The 20351-nt window shown below is 37.4% G+C and overlaps 1 protein-coding gene and 1 pseudogene across 4 annotated transcripts in view; both read left to right on the top strand.

Moving 5' to 3' along the window:
* The first annotated feature begins 1778 nt into the window (after window positions 1-1778).
* Window positions 1779-20351, top strand: part of hipk1a (homeodomain interacting protein kinase 1a) — a 21095-nt gene continuing 2522 nt past the window's right edge. Inside the window, exons 1-16 of one of the 4 annotated variants that reach the window (XM_067371454.1) lie at window positions 1779-2047; window positions 3089-3816; window positions 6572-6945; window positions 7716-7839; window positions 8667-8786; window positions 8888-8974; window positions 9201-9382; window positions 9497-9647; window positions 11341-11545; window positions 11661-11779; window positions 12905-13045; window positions 15565-15719; window positions 17108-17263; window positions 17391-17549; window positions 18341-18534; window positions 18869-18978. In XM_067371454.1, coding sequence (XP_067227555.1) covers window positions 3091-3816; window positions 6572-6945; window positions 7716-7839; window positions 8667-8786; window positions 8888-8974; window positions 9201-9382; window positions 9497-9647; window positions 11341-11545; window positions 11661-11779; window positions 12905-13045; window positions 15565-15719; window positions 17108-17263; window positions 17391-17549; window positions 18341-18534; window positions 18869-18978 — 3003 coding nt within the window. In that variant the 5' untranslated portion in view covers window positions 1779-2047; window positions 3089-3090. Of the gene's footprint in view, window positions 2048-3088; window positions 3817-6571; window positions 6946-7715; window positions 7840-8666; window positions 8787-8887; window positions 8975-9200; window positions 9383-9496; window positions 9648-11340; window positions 11546-11660; window positions 11780-12904; window positions 13046-15561; window positions 15720-17107; window positions 17264-17390; window positions 17550-18340; window positions 18535-18868; window positions 18979-20351 lie in introns of all 4 variants that reach the window. The other 3 variants (XM_067371453.1, XM_067371456.1, XM_067371455.1) reach the window with 3 other exon arrangements.
* On the top strand, window positions 5388-5504 carry LOC137009887 (5S ribosomal RNA; annotated as a pseudogene).

The following is a 20351-nucleotide window of genomic DNA, read 5'->3' as shown; positions in this document are numbered from 1 at the left end:
TACAAGATATTTTTATTTATATATAATATATAAAACTATAAATTAATACATATACTTGTAAATATTTCTCAAATATATACATGAATGTGTTTGTATTTATATATACATATTAATTACACACACTACACCCACATATATTATGCAAACTCAAACTTTTATTTTGTATTGATTAATCATGATTAATTATTTGACAGCCCTAATATATATACAGGGGCGTAGGAACCACTTTGACATTGGGGGGGACATTTTGGCCATTATGAATCAACGTCCATCTCGCCACCATAATAGTAACATACAGTATGGTGACGTCACGTGGTACGACATATATGAAATAACAGCAAAATAAATAAACAAAATCATCTGTTTATCATCTGTTCATCTGTTTAATTTATCTATTTATTATTACACAAATATTGAAGTTGGGAAACATAAAAGTGTACAAGCCCCCCTGCAATTGCGGGCAGAAAGGAAAGGGGCACTTTACAAGGCAAATATTTGATGAAATGAAGGTTATGATGTCGCCCTGTCCTTGTGTAAAATGTGTTGTATTATAACTATTTACACTAACCTAACTCTTTGTAAAAAACTTCAGCAACGTTATTTCCTTTGGTTTTATTTTTTTCTGTGGTGGCATTATGCTGAAAAGAGATGACAGAACGTTTTACTTTTGCTAAGGTTAACACAGAGAAATCGATTGCCCGCTATATGGCTATCTACCTAACGTAACGTTAACCTCCTCTCGCAAAGCATAACATACGTGCCATACAAAATTCCACTGTTGATTTAATGTCATGCCTCGTATCCATAATTCAGTTTTAAAAAGCTTGTTAATTTAAACCGCTTGACTGAGACTAATTTACCTCATACAAAGTCGAGTCGTTCAAAGCTGGTGCGCACCAATAACGTATTTGAATGTTCGTAGTGTAATGTTGACTTCTCTCTACCAATCAGATGCTCCGAGTCCGACTATAGGTGAAAAGTGAAGAATATGAAGCTGGTGATTGGCGAATGGTGATTATTCAAACATGAATGAAATCACTCTGGGTTTGACTGACAAAACCGAATATCTTCTTCGTCGCGTATTCAAAATAAAAGTTCAAAATGTACAGTTTTTGTTCCTGCGGTGTATAGGCTAATTTTTGGGTGGGACACATGCAGCATTTTCCAATATTGAGGGGGACACGTGCCCCCCCTCCCCCCGGTTCCTACGCCAGTGTATATATATATATATATATATATATATGTGCTATATATATATATATATATATATATATATATATATATATATATATATATTTATATATGACCATGAAGTAATCCAAAAGTAATCAGATTACATTACTTTCATACATACATTTCATACATATATAAAGTGCTGTCAAATGTCAAATCGATTAAACACATCTAACAAAAGTTTGTAAATATATAAAAACTTTGTTATAAAAACTGAAATGTATTATATATAAGTAGGAAAAATTGGTAGAATAGAAATTATATTAACATAGTGTTTTATCGCCTGTGGAAAACGTAAACGTTTACACTTATATTTGCATTTGTGAGTATAAAATTTCAAATAAAACATAGAGAAACCGAAAATAATATGCCTACCAAACTAACAAATTGTGCTGCAGCCAAATAATATAGAAGTTATAATATAATTTATAAGCTATAATAATACAAGTTCTTTGCCGCAAGCTAGGTGAGTCAAAACAAGTCTGGCTCACTGATTTATACATCACGTGACACGCGTCTGGCCAATCAGCGCTCGATATCACATCCCGGAAATGGTGCCCATTTGATGTCCTACATTCCTCTCCAGGTCTCAATCATATTTCTGTTCGCTGTCCTTGCAGAATATTAATGTGTAACGATGTTGTTGACGACGCGTCGGACTGTGTCTAATGTTATTAGACACCTGGAAGCTCGTCGGCTAAAATAAAGCGACGTTTTTCTGGAGGAACAATTTGATAATAAAAGAAAAAAACTATGAGGCCTAATAGGAGAGATGAAGAACAAGTGTCAAGCTGAGGAATTCAACACACAACAGGTGAGCTGCAAAGATGTTGCATTGCATGAAGACTGTAAATGTGAGGTTTTATAAAGCGTGTCGCATGCATACAGCACGTCAGGTTGTATTTACCGTGCCCTCGAAATATTTGCACGACAGTTACGGTATTTGTTGTCTGGTAAGGCGAGTATATGTTAGTACATGTTTGACTGTCACACTGAAAGTCGAATAGTTTGTTTGTGAAACATTTGTCGCTGCCACACCTCTTTTTTTAATCATACAGTGGCAATCATTGCCACGACAATCCTCCCTGGCTACAGCCGTTTCTATAGCAACCATCCTGGATCACCTAGCTAGAGCGGTTGCTATGGCAACAAACTTTTGATTTGTTCTTGGTTTTATCTGGATATTCCGAAATACATACAAATTGCGGTCATACAGACAATGACTTGAATACATCTCAAAGTGAAAAATCTACATGGTATAAATGAAACTGAAAATTATCATTAAAAAGGTGAAATGCTTAAGAAAAAAATGTAATTTGGCATAATATTATTATTTGTTATTTCCTAAGTGAAGCTTAATTTCAGTGAAATCCTTTTTTGTTTGAAAGTTTTTGTTCAAGTCAAATGGAGTTACCCTAAGAAAATGTATTTATATTTCTCAAAATGCATAATATTTTGTAAATATATAGTGCAATGATAATATTTTATAAAATGTAATTTATTTAAAAAATGTAAAAAAAAAAAAAAAATTGCCGCCATACAGACAAGTTTGATATTTGTGAAGAACTGGGAAATAAAGTGAAAATATCTAAAAATCTCATTAAAAAGATTGTAAAAAATTACAAAAGTTGACATAATATTATTTGTAAAGCAGTGAAGCAGTTTTGTTTTAAAATATTGATATTTGGAAAAACTTTTATCCATCAAATCCATCATGTCATTATAATAGCACAACCTACATGAATAAGCCATTTTGTTTTGTCTTATCGTCATTTTTTCACATCAAATGAATTGACTCGAAAACATCTTTATATTTGTTCTCAAAAATTCACTTTTTTTCTCTTAACATTTATAGGCATGTCCTCACAAATGCAAGCATTTTCCTCTCCCTCCGTGTCATCCAGTGGCCTGTCCCGCTCCAAGAAACTGAAGGTGGAAAACCATGTGTGGAACGTGAGCAGCCAATCAGGTGAGAGCAGCTACTACCAGCACAGCCCGAACCAGACGAATGGTTCTTCCCCCTCCACGTCTGGATTCAACCCCAGTTACAACTCCTCCAACCTGGTCTTTCCTCCTGGAGGCTCACGGGAACAGACAGTGGTACGTGCCGCAGACAGTACCGGCAGCGTCCCGGAGCCTTCATCCTCCTCCTCATCATCGTCCACATCCAGTCGGCGTGGAAAAGATACGGGCTCTCTGACATGCGAGGGCTATCAGAAACAGGGCAGCCTGAAGCGGAAGAGCGAGGAGGTAGACAGCAGCGACAGCGTGCAGATTTTGGAGGAGCTCTCGGCTCCTGTGCTCCCTAACCGTGTGGCCGGAGGTGGAGGCAACGCCACGGCTCAGTCCATTGCTCATTCCACGTCCACCACCAAGAGCAGCAACTCCCACAGTGAGGGCGACTACCAGCTGGTGCAACACGAGATCCTCTGCTCTGTCTCCAACAGCTACGAGGTTCTGGAGTTCCTCGGCCGGGGAACATTTGGACAGGTCGCAAAATGCTGGAAGCGTGGAACTAATGAGATCGTGGCAATTAAGATTCTCAAGAATCATCCGTCATATGCCCGCCAGGGTCAAATAGAGGTGAGCAGCTAACCAACTTTTCCCAAATCATTGTATTTTAGCGCATAAAATGCTGTGAATTACTGAGGTACCTTTGTTCCTCAAAGTAAAAGAGAAAAGGGTAAAACAAGAAATAAAAAAACCTGTTGCAATTGTGAGAGATATAAAGGTGCAATATAAAGTGGAGAAATGGTTGTAATCGCAAGATATCCAGTCCAAATTTTGAGAGATAGTGACAATTGAGATACAGTTGCAATATCAATAAATAGTCGAGATAATTGTGAGATACACAGGTGCAGTTACGAGAAATAATCGTAATTGTGAGATATGCAATAGCAATATTATAAAATAGTCACAATTGTGAGATATACAGTAGCAATATTATAAAATAGTCACAATTGTGATATATATATATATATATATATATATATATATATAGGTACAGTTAAGAGAAATAATCGCAATTGTGAGATTATACAGATGCAGTTACAAGAAATAATTGCAATTGTGAGATATATAGTCGCAATTAGGGCTGCACGATATATCGCATGAGATTGTCACGCGCAATTCATCAATAAAGCCGGTTCCCTGATTACCGCTAAATCTCCATCACCTGCTTTCAAGATGCAAATAAGCGGCATTTAATATACAGATGCGTAGTTCAATGAAATAGCCACGCAATATCGCATTCATATTTCGCAGATGAATCGCCTTCGATAATGAATCGCGATATTGCGTGGCTTATACAGTGAACAATATCATGAAATAGTCACAATTGTGAGATATTTAGGTGCAGTTACAAGAAATAATTGCAATTGTGAGATATTTAGGTGCAGTTACGAGAAATAATCACAATTTTGTCTTATACAGTCACAATATCATGAAATAGTCACAATTGTGAGATATTTAGGTGCAGTTACGAGAAATAATCGCAATTGTGGATATACAGACGCAGTTACGAGAAATAATCACAATTTTGTCTTATACAGTCACAATATCATGAAATAGTCGCAATTGTGAGATATTTAGGTGCAGTTATGAGAAATAATCACAATTGTGAAATATACAGGCTCAGTTATGAGAAATAATCGCAATTGTGGGATATATAGGCGCAGTTACGAGAAATAATCACAATTTTGTCTTATACAGTCACAATATCATGAAATAGTCGCAATTGTGAGATATTTAGGTGCAGTTACGAGAAATAATCACAATTGTGAGATGTACAGTCACAATATCAAGAAATAGTCGCAATTGTGAGATATACAGGCACAATCATGAGAAATAGTAGCAGTTGTAAGATATATAGATGCAGCTACGAGAAATAATTGCAACTGTGAGATATACAGTCGCAATATCATGAAATAGTCGGAATTGTGAAATATTTAGGTGCAGTTACGAGAAATAATTGTAATTGTGAAATATACAGGTGCAGTTACGAGAAATAATCAAAATTTTTTGATATACAGGTGCAGTTACGAGAAATAATCGCAATTTTGTCTTACACAGTCCCAATATCATGAAATAGTCACAATTGTGAGATATTTAGGTGCAGTTACGAGAAATAATCGCAATTGTGGGATATACAATGAGCCAGCAGCCATATCACCCTGTAGCCCAAGACCAGTTGCCCACTGAAGCTAAGCAGGGCTGAGCCTGGTTAGTACCTGGATGGGAGACCTCCTGGGAAAACCAGGTAGCTGCTGGAAGAGGTGTTAGTGAGGCCAGCAGGGGGTGCTCACCCTGTGGTCTGTGTGGGTCCTAATGCCCCAGTATAGTGATGGGGACACTGTACTGTAACAAGCACCGTCCTTCGGATGAGACGTTAAACCGAGGTCCTGACTCTCTGTGGTCATTAAAAATCCCATGGCACTTCTCGTAAAGAGAAGGGGTGTATCCCCGGTGTCCTGGCCAAATTCCCTCCATAGGCACTTACCAATCACGGCCTCCTAATAATCCCCATCCATTGAATTGGCTCTTTCACTCTCTCTCCTCTCCACCTACAGCTGGTGTGTGGTGAGCGCACTGGCGCCGTTGTACTGTGGCTGCCATCGCATCATCCAAGTGGATGCTGCACACTGGTGGTGGATGAGGAGAGACCCTGATATGATTGTAAGGCACTTTGGGTGTACGGTAGTACATATGAAAGCGCTATATAAATGCCTCATTCATTCATTCATATAGGCGCAGTTACGAGAAATAATCGCAATTGTGAGATGTACAGTTGCATTATCATGAAATAGTCGCAACTGAGATATTTAGGTGCAGTTATGAGAAATAATCATAATTGTGAGATTTACAGTCGCAATATCAAGAAATAGTCGCAATTGTGAGATATACAGGCACAATATCATGAAATAGTCGCAATTGTGAGATATTTAGGTGCAGTTATGAGAAATAATCGTAATTATGAGATGTACTATTGCAGTATCATGAAATAGTCTCAATTGTGAGATATACAGTTACAATATCACAAAATAGTAACAATTGTGAGATATTTAGGAGCAGTTACGATAAATAATCGTAATTGTGAGATATACAGGCGCAGTTACAATAAATAATTGTAATTATGATATGTACAGTCGTGATATCAAGAAATAATCGCAATTGTGAGATATACAGTTGCGATATCAAGAAATAGTCACAATTGTGAGATATACAGGCACAATAATGAGAAATAGCCGCAATTGTGAGATATACAGACACAAGTATGAGAAATGGTTGCAATTGTGTTTCATGTTATGTTTAATTTGAACCCAATCCTGTCTTTTTACAGGTGAGCATCCTCAGCCGTCTTAGCACAGAGAATGCAGACGAGTTCAACTTTGTGCGCTCTTACGAGTGCTTCCAGCACAAGAACCACACGTGTCTGGTGTTTGAGATGCTGGAGCAGAACCTCTATGACTTCCTCAAGCACAGCAAGTTTAGCCCGCTGCTCCTCAAATGCATCCGGCCGGTCCTGCAGCAGGTTTCCACGGCGCTGATGAAGCTGAAGAGTTTGGGTCTCATCCATGCTGATCTGAAGCCCGAGAACATCATGCTTGTCGATCCCATCAGACAGCCCTACAGAGTCAAAGTTATCGACTTCGGTTCAGCCAGTCACGTCTCGAAGGCAGTGTGCTCAACCTACCTGCAGTCTAGATACTACCGGTAAGGGATATTTGATTTGATATTTGAAGTTGTACATTTATATTTGTGCATTTAGAAGATGCTGTCTAAAGTAACTCCAAGTCCAGTTGTGTGCACTATATGTAAATTATGACCAATAAAAGCTAATTATTTTAATGTTACAGACAATAATTCATATGATGGCTGTTGTTTTATCTGTTTAAAAATGATCTTAAACCAAAAAAACAGTTAAACAACCAAAACTGTTTAACTCTTTTTGGAGTGCTTCCAAAGTCATGCTTCCAAAGTCAGTCATTATAAATCATTTAAAGTAGCAATTGACCTCTAGACCTCTATTTTTTTCCAATAACTTATAAAATTGCTAATACCGTCTAATAGTCAGCTGACATAAACTTTTAATGTCTGATGGCAATAATACTGATATATGATATATAATACAATTTATAGATAACATACTGTAGCTAAAATGTAATATATTTACTAAAATATTCATTTAAAATATTTAAAAACAAAAATGTGTTTTATCTATTTGTGGAAATTACACAAATTGAAAATGTGGATGATAATTGCAGGCATTGGAGGATAATCTTAAAATGGCTATAGCAATATTCTGTCAATATCAAAGGTCGATATTGTAATCTGTCTATCCTTTATCCCTTACGAATCTGTTTACCTTTACTACATCAAATGCATAATTCTACCTGTCATTCTCCCAATCTTCCCCCAATCTGTCAGTGAAATTAAACTAATGTATTTCCTAATTTATTATTAATTTGTCTGTTGCGGTGCAGAGCTCCTGAAATAATTCTGGGCCTTCCGTTCTGTGAGGCCATTGACATGTGGTCACTGGGTTGTGTCATTGCTGAATTGTTTCTAGGCTGGCCTTTGTATCCGGGAGCTTCAGAATATGATCAGGTCAGTAATAAGGTTTTGTTGCTTAAATTTAATCAGTTCTGTGCAAAATCAATTAGTTTCGTTCAAAATTTAATTGAGAAAGCTATCAGTAGATTTAGAAAGTGATACAAGGGGGCGCTGACACTTCAACTGAAGAGTCGAGCCAATGCCAGTAATCTCACAACGGCCAATACTGGCAGATTAGTTTATTAGTTTATCACTACTAGTAGTAAATAATCATATATACAAAGTTCTGTCATGAAACTCTAAATGGTGCAGGCTGATAGGTCCTTTACTGTTGTATCAGTAGCCAATGAGCTTGCTGCTCAACCTTTAAATACTGGTCAGCATTTGCTGTAGCAGTTGCAGCACACTTTCAGAAACCCTCCACCTTCCCCAGCTCCACCTGTATAGATCTACTACGGGTAATTCATGTATGATATATTCAGGGTTTGACATTAACTTTTTTGCTCACCAGCCACTTTAGCTAGTGGTTTTCCCAAAGTTACTAGCCACTCAGCATTTTCACTGGCCACAATTTTGACATCGATACCATGGGGAAAAACTGCCATGTAGATATTTTTAATATTATCTCATAATTTGGCAGCAGGTTTATTAGGCTGCTGTCACTTTAAGACCTGACGCACATATCCATTATACTGTTACATATGTGTTTATGTTCACTTAAAACATAACTGACTGTGTTTATGTGAATACTCACCAAGACCGGCATTTTGTCATTATTTTGTTTGTATTAGACTATTTAAGCACAATATATAAGTAATGAAAAAGATCCATGTGTGAAGAATGGGTGTATAATCTACATTTAATGGTTGTTTTTTCTACAGATTCGGTACATTTCCCAGACTCAAGGTTTACCTGCAGAGTATCTCCTGAGTGCCGGCACTAAAACCAGCCGTTTCTTCCACAGGGGCCCAGACTCCAGCTATCCTCTCTGGAGACTCAAGGCATGTCCTCCTTAAAGCACTGCTGTGTATTTTATTTTCTAAGACATCAGCGGTCAATTCATGATTGAACACTTTCCTCACTAATGTGTTTCTGTTTTTAGACTCCCGCAGAGCACGAGGCAGAGTTTGGGATCAAGTCCAAAGAGGCTCGGAAATACATTTTCAACTGCCTTGATGACATGATGCAGGTAGTGCTCTGTCTACAAGAATGTGCAGAAAAATCAGAATCAAATGTGTAGACCCGAAAACAGGCTTTTAAAATATAATATTTCACAATATTACTGTATTTTAGATTAGATAAATGCAGCCTTGGTGAGACTTCTTTCAGAACACCTTGGTTAGCCAATACTTCCTTATGACACATGGTGTCTTTTTTTTGACAAGGTGTCAAAATGGTTCTTTCTCACACTCTAGGTCAACATGACTAACTTGGAAGGCACGGACGTCTTAGCAGAGAAGGCTGATCGGAGGGAGTTCATTGACCTGCTAAAGAAAATGCTAACACTAGACGCAGACAAAAGGATCACGCCCACTAAGACCCTCAACCACCCGTTTGTGACGATGGCTCACCTACTTCACTTTCCACACAGCTCACAGTAAGCCCTGCTGATGAGTTGATTATCTACATATAATGTATATAGAATAGCCACATCTCTGACTGTACTCCTCTGAAGACACTAATGTCAGTGCCGCCCTCCCTTGTTGCACAGTGTGAAGTCCTGCTTCCAAAACATGGAGATCTGCAAGCGCAGATGTACAGCTTTCGACAATAACAAGAACCTGTTCGCCAGCCACAACACCCCCAGCGCGGCCGCCAACCTTACTGTCACCTTTAGCAGTCAACTCAATCAGCACAGTCAGGTATGTGCTACTGCACAGATGCATTATGGGAAATGTCTTTCGATTGCAATGCATTTGCATTCAGTATGTTGCTTGTAGTGGAAAAATATAAGAATATAATTATTAAGCTACTTTAGCTTGTGTGTTAAAGCCATTGTTCACCTAAAAATAATAGTTCTGTTATCATTTACTCACCCTCGTGACGTTCCGAGTGTAACTGGACCTACTCAAACCGACGTCCCTGGCATGGGAAGCTGGCACGCTAAAGTCTCAGTTACAGTCTCTAGCGAGCCTCTTGAGGCCAGGGGTGTGAGGTTTACGTGCACAACTTTTGCTAGCTTGCTTCCGTTACACTTACCCCCTAAACCCTACTCCCATCCGTGTCACGGCACCAAATGTAACCCCTCCGGTCCTCTAGCGTCTATCGCTAGCTCACCTCTTGAATTTGAATAAAACTTTGCTCTGTTCCTCACACAAAGCTATCATATGAGTTTAGAAGACTTAGAATATAGCATATAAAAATAGTATAGTATATAAATACAGTATTTATTAATATTTTGAATGAGCTTTTATTTTTTATATAGTTTCAGTTTTCATTTTAATTTTAGTTTGTTTTTGTGATTTTTGTTTATGTGTTCTTGTCATTTTTTTATTAAATATTTTTATAAATCTTAGGTAAGGCAACATTTTCAATTTTCATTTAAGTTTTTTAAGTTGAGGTTTTCAGTAATATTTATAATTAGATTATATTTATATAATTACCAAAAAATTATTTTTATATATAATAGTTTAAATTTTAGTTAATGATAACACTGGAATATAGTGCACAAGTCATGTGAACTACCTTATTTGGGGTTGATTTGGTTATTTTTGGAGTCTGACAGACATGGTCACTATGAATGGTCTGCATAAAGAGGTTTAGATCAACTTGAGTGTGAGTAAACAATGAGTGCGTTTACATGCACGTCCTTAACCCGATAATGCTTAATAAGCGACAGTGTGTGTGCTCATGTAAATGCGTTAACCCTTTTTCCTTTATCGGAGTAAGGTCATAAATGGCTTAAGCATAAACCATTCGTCACCGATTTCGACCAACATGTAAACACATTAACCTGCTTTGTGTCGGCTTATTGTAGTGTGCATATGTGACAGGAACGCATCCTTCTTGCAGATTTAAGCACATCCACACAGAAAGAGCATTTTGCAGTAAGGGAGGAGGAAATATATCGCAAACTCAGACTCTTTCTTTCTTCACGAAAATTATATGTGTTCTCGTGCAGCTGAAGTAGAAGTGGTTCAGTCAAAATGCTGCATCTGTTACTGCATGAGAGGAAAATTATGAGCCTTAATTTCCCCCTCACGTTGCAATACTCTTCTTCGGTTTTTAATGCTTTATTTCACATCACAACTGACATAAGCAATGAAATATGTCACTACCAGGAAATAACCTGATTTATTAATAAAGTCTTGTAAACACAGTTTACTTGCATTGTCAGGTTATTGGTTTGCATGTTAACCTGAAGAACAGGTTAATTCAATAAGCTGATTTTTGCATAATATTGGTGCGCATGTATATGTGCTCAATGACACAACTGTCATTTTAGGTGAACTATAGCTTTAAAGTGTAGTATGCATGCTATATTAAGGTCTTAAGTGCTATTTCTGTGCTTAGTCAATGGTGTTAAGAATCTCCCTCTCTTTCCGTAACTGCCAGATGGCCTCCACGGGGGGCCAGTCCCTGTCTCTTAGCAGCAACGTTCCTTTACTGAACTACCAGCCTGGTCTGTACCAGCAGGCAACTATAAATATACCAGGCTTGGCTCAGCAGAGTGTGCCATTGCAGGCTCGCCCTACTCAGCTGTGTGCCCAGACAGAGCCCTTCCAGCAAACCCTCATTGTGTGCCCTCCTACCATCCAGGGTGAGCCTGTACCCTACCCTGTTTACCCGACCCACTTCTCCCTACCCTCCTTTCCTTTAGACTCATGCTGCTTCCAAATGCATTTGAACTGAATCACTCATGTTTAATTCACCAGGGCTGCAGACCTCCAATAAACACGCTGGATATCCAGTGAGAATGGACAACTCGGTTCCCATAGTGCCCCAGAACCAATCCACCCAGCCCCTACACATTCAGCCCAGCATGCTCACACAGGTAGGCATCATGTTTGGGTGTTTTCTGGAGGTCTTTCTCCTCTTTCGCTGTTTCATATGATCCTTGTTCTTGTTATTCCCTCCTTTTTAGCACAAAAGTTTTATTATTGAGTGTTTGGTTTTTCCTAAATCACTTTATTCCTCTTTAATTTGCAGTAAGAATAACAGTGAAGACTAAAAACAAAAGGGACAGTTTTTTTGAGTCCTTTTGAGTCAGTGTCTCACTAGCTGATCATGTGTCCCATGAACTGTAAATACAGAGTCTTTCCAGGAAAATATAATCATCAGCCGGCATTTACAAAAAAATATGATTAAACCAGGATCAATGTACATGCACGCTGCATTTTCTCCATTCCAAATGTTCTGTTATCTGATTTGTTGAAGTTACAGTTTCTGTTCATCCTAACAACCGTTCAGAAGGTTGTAGTTGGTAAGATTTGTTTTATGTTTTTAAAGAAGTCTCTTCTGCTCGCCAAGACTCCATTTATTTGATCAAAAATACAGTAAAACATTTATATTGTGAAATATTATTACACTGTTTTCTAATTTAATACATATTAAAATGTCATTCATTCCTGTTATGCAAAACTGAATTTTCAGCATCATTACTCCGGTCTTCAGTGTCACTTCAGAAATCATTCTAATATGATGATTTGATGCTCAAGAAACATTTCTTCTTATTATCAATGTTGAAAACAGTTGAGATGCTTAATATTTTATGTGGAAGCCATCATGCATTTCTTTTGTGGATCATTTGATGAATAATCAAGCCAAAAGAAGAGATAATTTGTTTGAAATAGAAATACTTTGTAACATTATAAATGTCTTTACTGTCTTTTTTGATCAATTTAATGTGTCCTTGCTCAATAAAAGTATCAATTTCTTGAAGTTTGAAAGAAAAGGGTGAGATTTCCACGCAAACAGTCGGTAGGTTGTTTTAAGTCAATTTGCAAGTCGCTGCCTTTACTGTCAAAAGATATTGATCTGTTTTGTATTCTCTGTCAATATTTTCTTCATTTTGTCAACATTAAAATGATGATGGTAGTGGAAAGTCTTTGGGCGAGTTACTTTCTCCAACCGCTCAGCTGGCGTGTTGTAACCGTGCCATCCTTTCCTCCATCCTCAGTTCCTCCACACATCCCTCTATCCCTTCCCCAACCAGAGCAGCAGCACGCCACTGGCGGTGGCCTCCCTGCGCCTTCCAGTGGCAGGAATGACGCCGCTGGCCTTGGGCTCTCGGCGTCTGGAGCAGAGTGCCACCATGCTGGTAAACCTGTGCTCTGCCATGTGACACGCCTATTTCCTCTTCTTTCTGACCCTTTTTCTTTTACATTCTTTGCCTTTCTGCATGTTGCATTTTTAGGCCAATCTTCTGAATCGACTGAGATAAGACAGCGTAACAAACAATAATTGCAAGAAAACATTTGTGTTCATGGGCTGCACGCAAAAAACAACTGCACTGTATGACCACTGACCAGTGTAGTGTAATCACAACAAATGACTCTTATGAACTGGTTATTTTAATGAATCAATCATAAAGAACAGTAATCAGCTGGATGAAATCTTCACTGAATGACTCGCTGAATCAGTCAGAGAGGTTCCTGAATCATCAAACTCACTTAAACTGCAAGTTATTATTTTTTTTCAATGATGTCTAAATTTAAAGGGATAGTTCACCCAAAAATGAACATTTGCTGTTATAAATAACCCTCACCCTCAGGCCATCCAAGATGTAGGTGACTTTTTTTCTTCAGTAGAACAGTAAAGACTATTTTTAGTTTAAACTGTGGTCCTCAGTGATTCATATAATGGAAGTCAATGGGTGCGTCACTTTGAGATTAAAAAAAAACATGCAGACAAAACAAAAGTAATACCCGTGGCTCCTGACGATACATTGAGGTCTTAAGAAGTGAAACGATCGATCTGGGCAAGAAACTGAACATTATTTACAACATTTTTTTACCTCTAATCCACAGCTTTGACAAACGGTCCTGAGCACGAGCTTCCTGTCGCATAATGATGTATGTGCGGGAGCAAATTCCCACATGAGCTGACACTGTTTGTTGTTCGTCAAAAACGTACTTACTTGTGCATAACCTGGATGCCACAACCTATATATGCATTATCTCAATCGGGACAATTGACTTTTTATATATTTTCAACATTTGAGCTCCTGCGCATACCATAAGAAGTTTGTGCTGTCATGAATTCGCCCAGGATAGTTTGTCGAGGCTGTGGATTACAGGTAATATTGCTGTAAATAATGTTCAGTTTCTTGCATAGACTGATCGTTTTACTTTTTAAGACCTAAATGTATCGTCAGAAGCCGCGAGTATAAATTTTATTTTGTCTGCATATGTTTTTTTGAATCTCAAAGTGACGGCACCCATTGACTTCCATTATATGAATCACAGAGGACTACTAACCCTAACTTGTAGATGCATATTATTTGCAGGTTATTTGCATATTTGTTTAACACAAATGCTATTTTAATCATAAAATAATGATAATTTTAATAAAATTATATTTGAATTAAATAATAATAATGGTTTTATATGTTTTTAGTATAATTTATTAAAAATGAACAAGTATGTATATGTAGAAACATTCACATGTGCATTTGCGTACATGTACAGACTATGATTGTGACCTAAAGTGTCCTACAGTAGGTAGCTAATGTAAATTCACTGCACATTTCTATTGCTCCGTGGTGTTGTAAAGGCAGTTATGAATGGAAAATTTTAATTAATTAATGTGATTTGCTATTTGCCCTCATTTCTTTAAGAGATTTTTGGTGGAAAGTGGCTGTTTTAGCTTTGTTCTCTTCTTTCTTCACCTATCAATCATGGTTTAACAAGGCGGTTTTTCTCTTGGACTCGAGCTGCATCTCCTCTGGGCCCCAGGGCTCTATCCAGCGTAGCATGGCTGCTTGACTCTGTGCAATCCAAGTGATTTCTCTTTCCACAGACCCACTCCTGTGGCAACAAATGTCTCCCCATTGACTCATTCTCTTTTTCTTCCACTGCTAACCAGTCACTTCCTCTCCATGCAGATCAATGGACTGGCAACTGTAACTCATCACATGTGTTGCTTTGGTGATCACTTGAGTAAAATTCCCTGCTGAGTTGTTATAGTTTTCTTCATATCTTGCATTTGTTCTTCTCTTTATAAAAGGCTGATCTGTTCAAACTCAGTCTATCATGTTTTTTTGACTCTCATTTCCCCTTTAAGCATGAAGGATTCAGTTATTCAAGCAACATAATTGAAATGAAATTGAAATTGACTTTATTACTGTGTTGTTTTAATGAAGTTCTGCATGATTTTAAGAGCTTGCAGGACCGGATCCACTTTTCACGTAAGACAGGAAGCGATCGAACAAAGACAGACTGAGCGACGCCACGGTGCTCATTATGCATGTCAATCAAAGTGCATCAATGTCTTAAGGCCTGTTTGCACCAAGAGTAAATATTCACCGCCAATTGAGCAATGAGTGATATGAAAATTGTTGATGAAATAGGACTTGTGTAATGCATATTTATACTATATCCACTAATCACGATTTTATTATGATTTATTTAGATAAAAGATAAGCTCTGTTGTCATAATTAGGTTTAATAAATCACAGCTCATCTGACTTGTGCATTAAAGCATATAACAGGAGTGTTTTTGGGAATGTGAACAGGCCCTTTTGCTCCAAATGAATAGAGTAACTAAAAAAAAAAGTTGTTTTTGGGTTTGTGACACAGTGGTTTTGTTCAATTGTCTTTGTATGTGTGTGTTTAGCAGGGCTGGCCAGCAGGCACACAGCAGATCCTCATTCCCTCTTCATGGCAGCAGATGTCAGGCATGGCCATGCACAATCCCAGCCAGCCTGTGATGTCCGATTCACCCGTGGGCTCTCTGTTCTCAGACAACACCACCCAACAGAACAGTAGCTGGAGGTCAGAACTGCCCCCTCTGCAGTTTACACTTGCAGTTTTACACTTCAGGTTTTGTTGCAAACCTGGATTCAATTTTGATTTGTGGGAATGACTTACTATGGTTTTGTACTCGAGTCTGAATGCATCTGGGGTTTGCTTACAGGTCGATCTCACAAAGCCTGTCAAAATATGCCTGTCATATTTCACCTGGGGTTATTATTATAACTGAAACTAAAACTAAAACCATTAAAAAAACATTTTCATTACATTACATGACTAAAATAAATGTTACATAAATGTTACATTTCCCATTTTCATTTAGTTTTAACTTGATATACTAAAAAATTAAACAAAAATCTAAAATATATAGACATATTTAAAAAAAAACATAAAAATGACAGCAAAAAAAACAGCAAAATTACTAAAACATTTATGAAATTAACATGAAAAAGGAAAATATAAACAAAATCTAATTCTAAAAATTAATAAAAACTATAATAGTATAATAGTAATAATAATAGTAGTATTTCAATAATAATAAAATAACACTGATTTCACATCAATCAAAATAAAAATATTATTATTATTATTATATTATTATAATAATATGATTTAAAAAATTACATTTAATATTTAATACATTTGAAAAAATATATTAAGCCTATTTGTTGTTAATATTATTATTGTTATTATTGAGATTTTTTTATATTATTTGATTTACAGGTAAAAAATGTGCAAAAAATCTCATTCTCATTACTGTAGGTGTAAAAATAAAGACATAATATAAGTTATTTAAGTTATGCATATTTAAATAAAAAAATTATTACTACTAAAGATTATATATATATATATATATATATATATATATATATGTATATGTATGTGTGTGTGTGTGTGTGTGTGTGTGTATTTATATATGTAATTATGTATGTGTAGTATTATTATTGTTATTTTTTTTTTATTTTTTTTATTTTTTTACAATAGATCTGCTGCGTAAAATAATTTGGAAACATTATGGTAGGAATTGAAAAATAAATTTGAGGTGAAATATGTATCTTCTTGGCATGTTTTGATTGATTCACATGTGCTTTATTGCCTGATTACAAGGACAACACTTCTGGTGGTGCTCAGGTTGCACACACAAAAAACGCAGATGTACTAGGTTTGAAAACAACATAAAAGTAATGAAATGGAATATTACACCCAGGTGTTATCTGTGTTTCCAAATGTATTTCTTGTTAGCCATTTCTTGTTAACTCATTGCAGAATGACAGTGTGATTTCGTTGCTGCCGATTATAATATAGAACAACATACCACTGCAGTGAAAACTGAATTCTATGAATTGCAAATAGCTAATAACCAATTATAACCATTCTCAAAACGGCATGCATTTATTACACTCTGCCAGGGGTCGACATGGAGGTCAGTGCGATGGGATGCAGCAGGGCTCTGCGCAGGGGCGTAACGTGAGCGCTCAGTCCTCCCACGCGGGAGCAGCCAGCAGTCGTACACAGCAGAGTGGAGTGAAGAGGTCAAAGGGTCGACGTACCGAGAGCAGAGCCAGGTAACGCTCTTTAATGAGCCTCAGTATGAGCAGCAATCTCTGAATAATGTTTAATAGATGGAGAAAAGTTTCTTACACTAACATATTAAAAAATCAGTTGTCATTTTATTTATTATTTATCTCGCAGACCCACATCCTCCCAGCAGCCGGCCTCTTTGGTAGCGCACAACTGTGGCGATGCGTCCCAGCCCATTGTCATCTCCGACACGCCCAGCCCTGCCGTCAGCATCATCACCATCCACAGTGACACTGAGGACGAGGACGACAGGAAGTTTCCTCCTGAAAGGTGTGATCACTTTTACATCCCAGTAGTTTATACATTATATTATGCTATGTTATTTAGTGTGTCTTATGTATATATTTCTTTCTTTGTAGACTAGTTATGCCTACAGTTCCCATACCTTATTTCTAAATTTGCAAAGAAAGGTATGGTAATCTTAGTGTAGTAAAAAAATATACATTTCTTTATAAAAAATGTACAATAATTCACAACACAGAACCAAAAACAAACAAACAAACAAAAAATCATCCCATTAGAATGTCTTAATGCTGATTAAAACAATATTAGAAACATAAGCCGCTTTTCCACCTTCGAGCCGACGGCTCAAAGTACAACAAGGAATGGTTCCAGTTATATTTCGACTTGATAAAATCGATACTTTTATTCAGCAAAGATGCATTAAATTGAATGAATTTATAATGTTACTTCATAATAATGTTATTTCAATAAATGTTGTTCTTTTGAATTTATTATTCATCATTGAATCCTGAAAAAGAAAAATACCACTGTTTCCACAAAAATATTAAGCAGCACAACTGTTTTCAACATTTACAATAATGAGAAATATTTCTTAAGCACCAAATCAGCATATTAGAATGATTTCTGAAGGATCATGTGACACTGAAGACTGAAGATTGTTCTTACAGGAATAAATTACGCTTTAAAATATAAACAAATAGAAAACAGGTATTTTAAATAGTAATAATAATTCATAATAATACCTTTTTAATGAATGAATGTAGCCTTTGTGATCATTCTTCTTTCAAATGATTAACAAATCTTGTCTTGTATGGCAGCTGTAGTGTGAACCAGCGTACAAACGTCATCAGCTGTGTGACTGTCCATGACTCCCAGGACTCCGACTCCTCCACCAGCACCCCTCTCAGTCCCAAACACCGTCCCAAGTTTGTCGAGAGCAACACACACTCCAAGTCTCTAGCCGTGGTCACGCCCTCAGTGAAAACACAGCTCTGGGAAGGAGCGTCAGGAGGTTCGTGAGAGTCATTCTGACTTCTAATCATTTGAATATTGGGATTTAAACCATTTAAGGGGCCACATTCTGCACATGTGTAGCATTTTCCCTTAAGTCAATTCATGATAGCAATTGCTTCTTACACCAAAAACAATCATAATCAGTTTTAAATTTCCATTTTAGAATTAAACAGGCAAAACATAAACATAAGTAAATGTGAAATGTGCATGTGAAAGGATTAAGAACAAGTTGTTGAATACTGAATAGACATGGATATGCCGGTCATATGATATGATTGTGACATCATAGCTGTGCAGATTTGATCCTTTAATATTATATTCTGTACTTCCAGAGAAGAGTGCTAATAGTTCTGGAAAATCAAAAAAAGGAACAGCCCCACAGTCCAGCGACCGGCATCAGAGGGCGGCATCAAACAGATCTCAGCCCCTCAACCTGAGCCAGGTACATCTGTACAGGTCCACTGCATGCTTATTAAAGACCATATGACATCTTTTAGCTTTGAGGTCATATATTACCAGTCAGTAAGAAATCAATACATTTATTCAGGAAGGATACTGTCACTTTTCATCAATTTGATGCAAAGTAGTGATCAACCGATACAGATAAATTGTGTTTATGTGCCCGATAACTGATATGCAAACCAATATTTATTTACTGTCATACTTCTATTTTTGACACGATTACAACACCAGTGAACGTCTAATTTGTGCATTAATGGCTGTTATGTTAACTAAAGTTTACTAATTACAGCAAAGCACGTAATTATACTTTACATGTGCACGCCGTTGTCTCGTCTCCCTTCAGATGCGCTGTAATGCTGCGTTCACACCAAACGCGAATAGAACGTCAAATTCGCGTCTACCGCGTCTAGTTTGCCGCTTGAACATTTTGAATGCATTCACGCGTCTAGAGCGAAAAGCGTTTGAAGCGAAATTGACGCGAAATCCGCTTCTTGTGGGAGGGGCAAGTGCAGGCGGTTGTCTGTTTGCAAGATGGCTGATGTTGATCGTGCGTTCATCGAGAGAGCTACCGCTTTGTATTTGCTCTGGAGAGCAGAACAGCGGCATAGGGGTCAGCGTCGCGGGAAGGCCGCGGGTCGATAAACGTGTATGTGACTCAAAAGTGAAATGTGTATTTACAACTTACCAGGTAGCCCAATCTCCTCACCGACACTCTTCCAAGAGAGGTCCTTTTCATTCCTGTCTGAAGTATGAACTTGTATCATAAATCTCTGGGTGACTGCTCACTGATAATATCAGTCGTTCCTCCATTTTGAATGAGTGACTCCGGGCGGGCCTGCCACCACAGCAGCAAGCAGGCTCCTGATTGGTTAACGCGGCGCGAATTTACGCGAAAGTTCAAATTTTTCAACTCGGGCGTCAGATGCGAATTCGCGTCAAACGCGCAAATGCACAAAAAGCACCATTCGCGCGTAACGAAACGCGCCGCAAGACCTCCAGACGCGCATAAACGCGTCTGTACATTGACTTAACATCATTCGCGCCAGATGCTCTATTCGCGTTTGGTGTGAACACAGAGTAATGGCGATCTTGCGCGCAGTTCTCAAAACATCCACAAGATGGCGGCGTTTATCGGTAAATCCGATATTACAAAACCGATGTCCGATTATGGTAAAATGCTTAAATATCAGGGAAAATATCTGTAAATTGATATATCGGTCGATCTCTACAGTAAAGACATTTGAAATGCTGCACTTCAAAACATAAAAAAGTGGTTTCTGACCTGAAAATTTATATATAACATATATATAAAATGTATATTAAATTTATTAAATTTATGTATATTAAAATGTA

The sequence above is a fragment of the Chanodichthys erythropterus genome, chromosome 20 (assembly GCF_024489055.1).
Source record: "Chanodichthys erythropterus isolate Z2021 chromosome 20, ASM2448905v1, whole genome shotgun sequence".
Lineage (NCBI taxonomy): Eukaryota > Metazoa > Chordata > Actinopteri > Cypriniformes > Xenocyprididae > Chanodichthys > Chanodichthys erythropterus.
The sequence above is the reverse complement of the archived record's forward strand: the minus strand, read 5'-3'. Positions and strand labels throughout refer to the sequence as shown.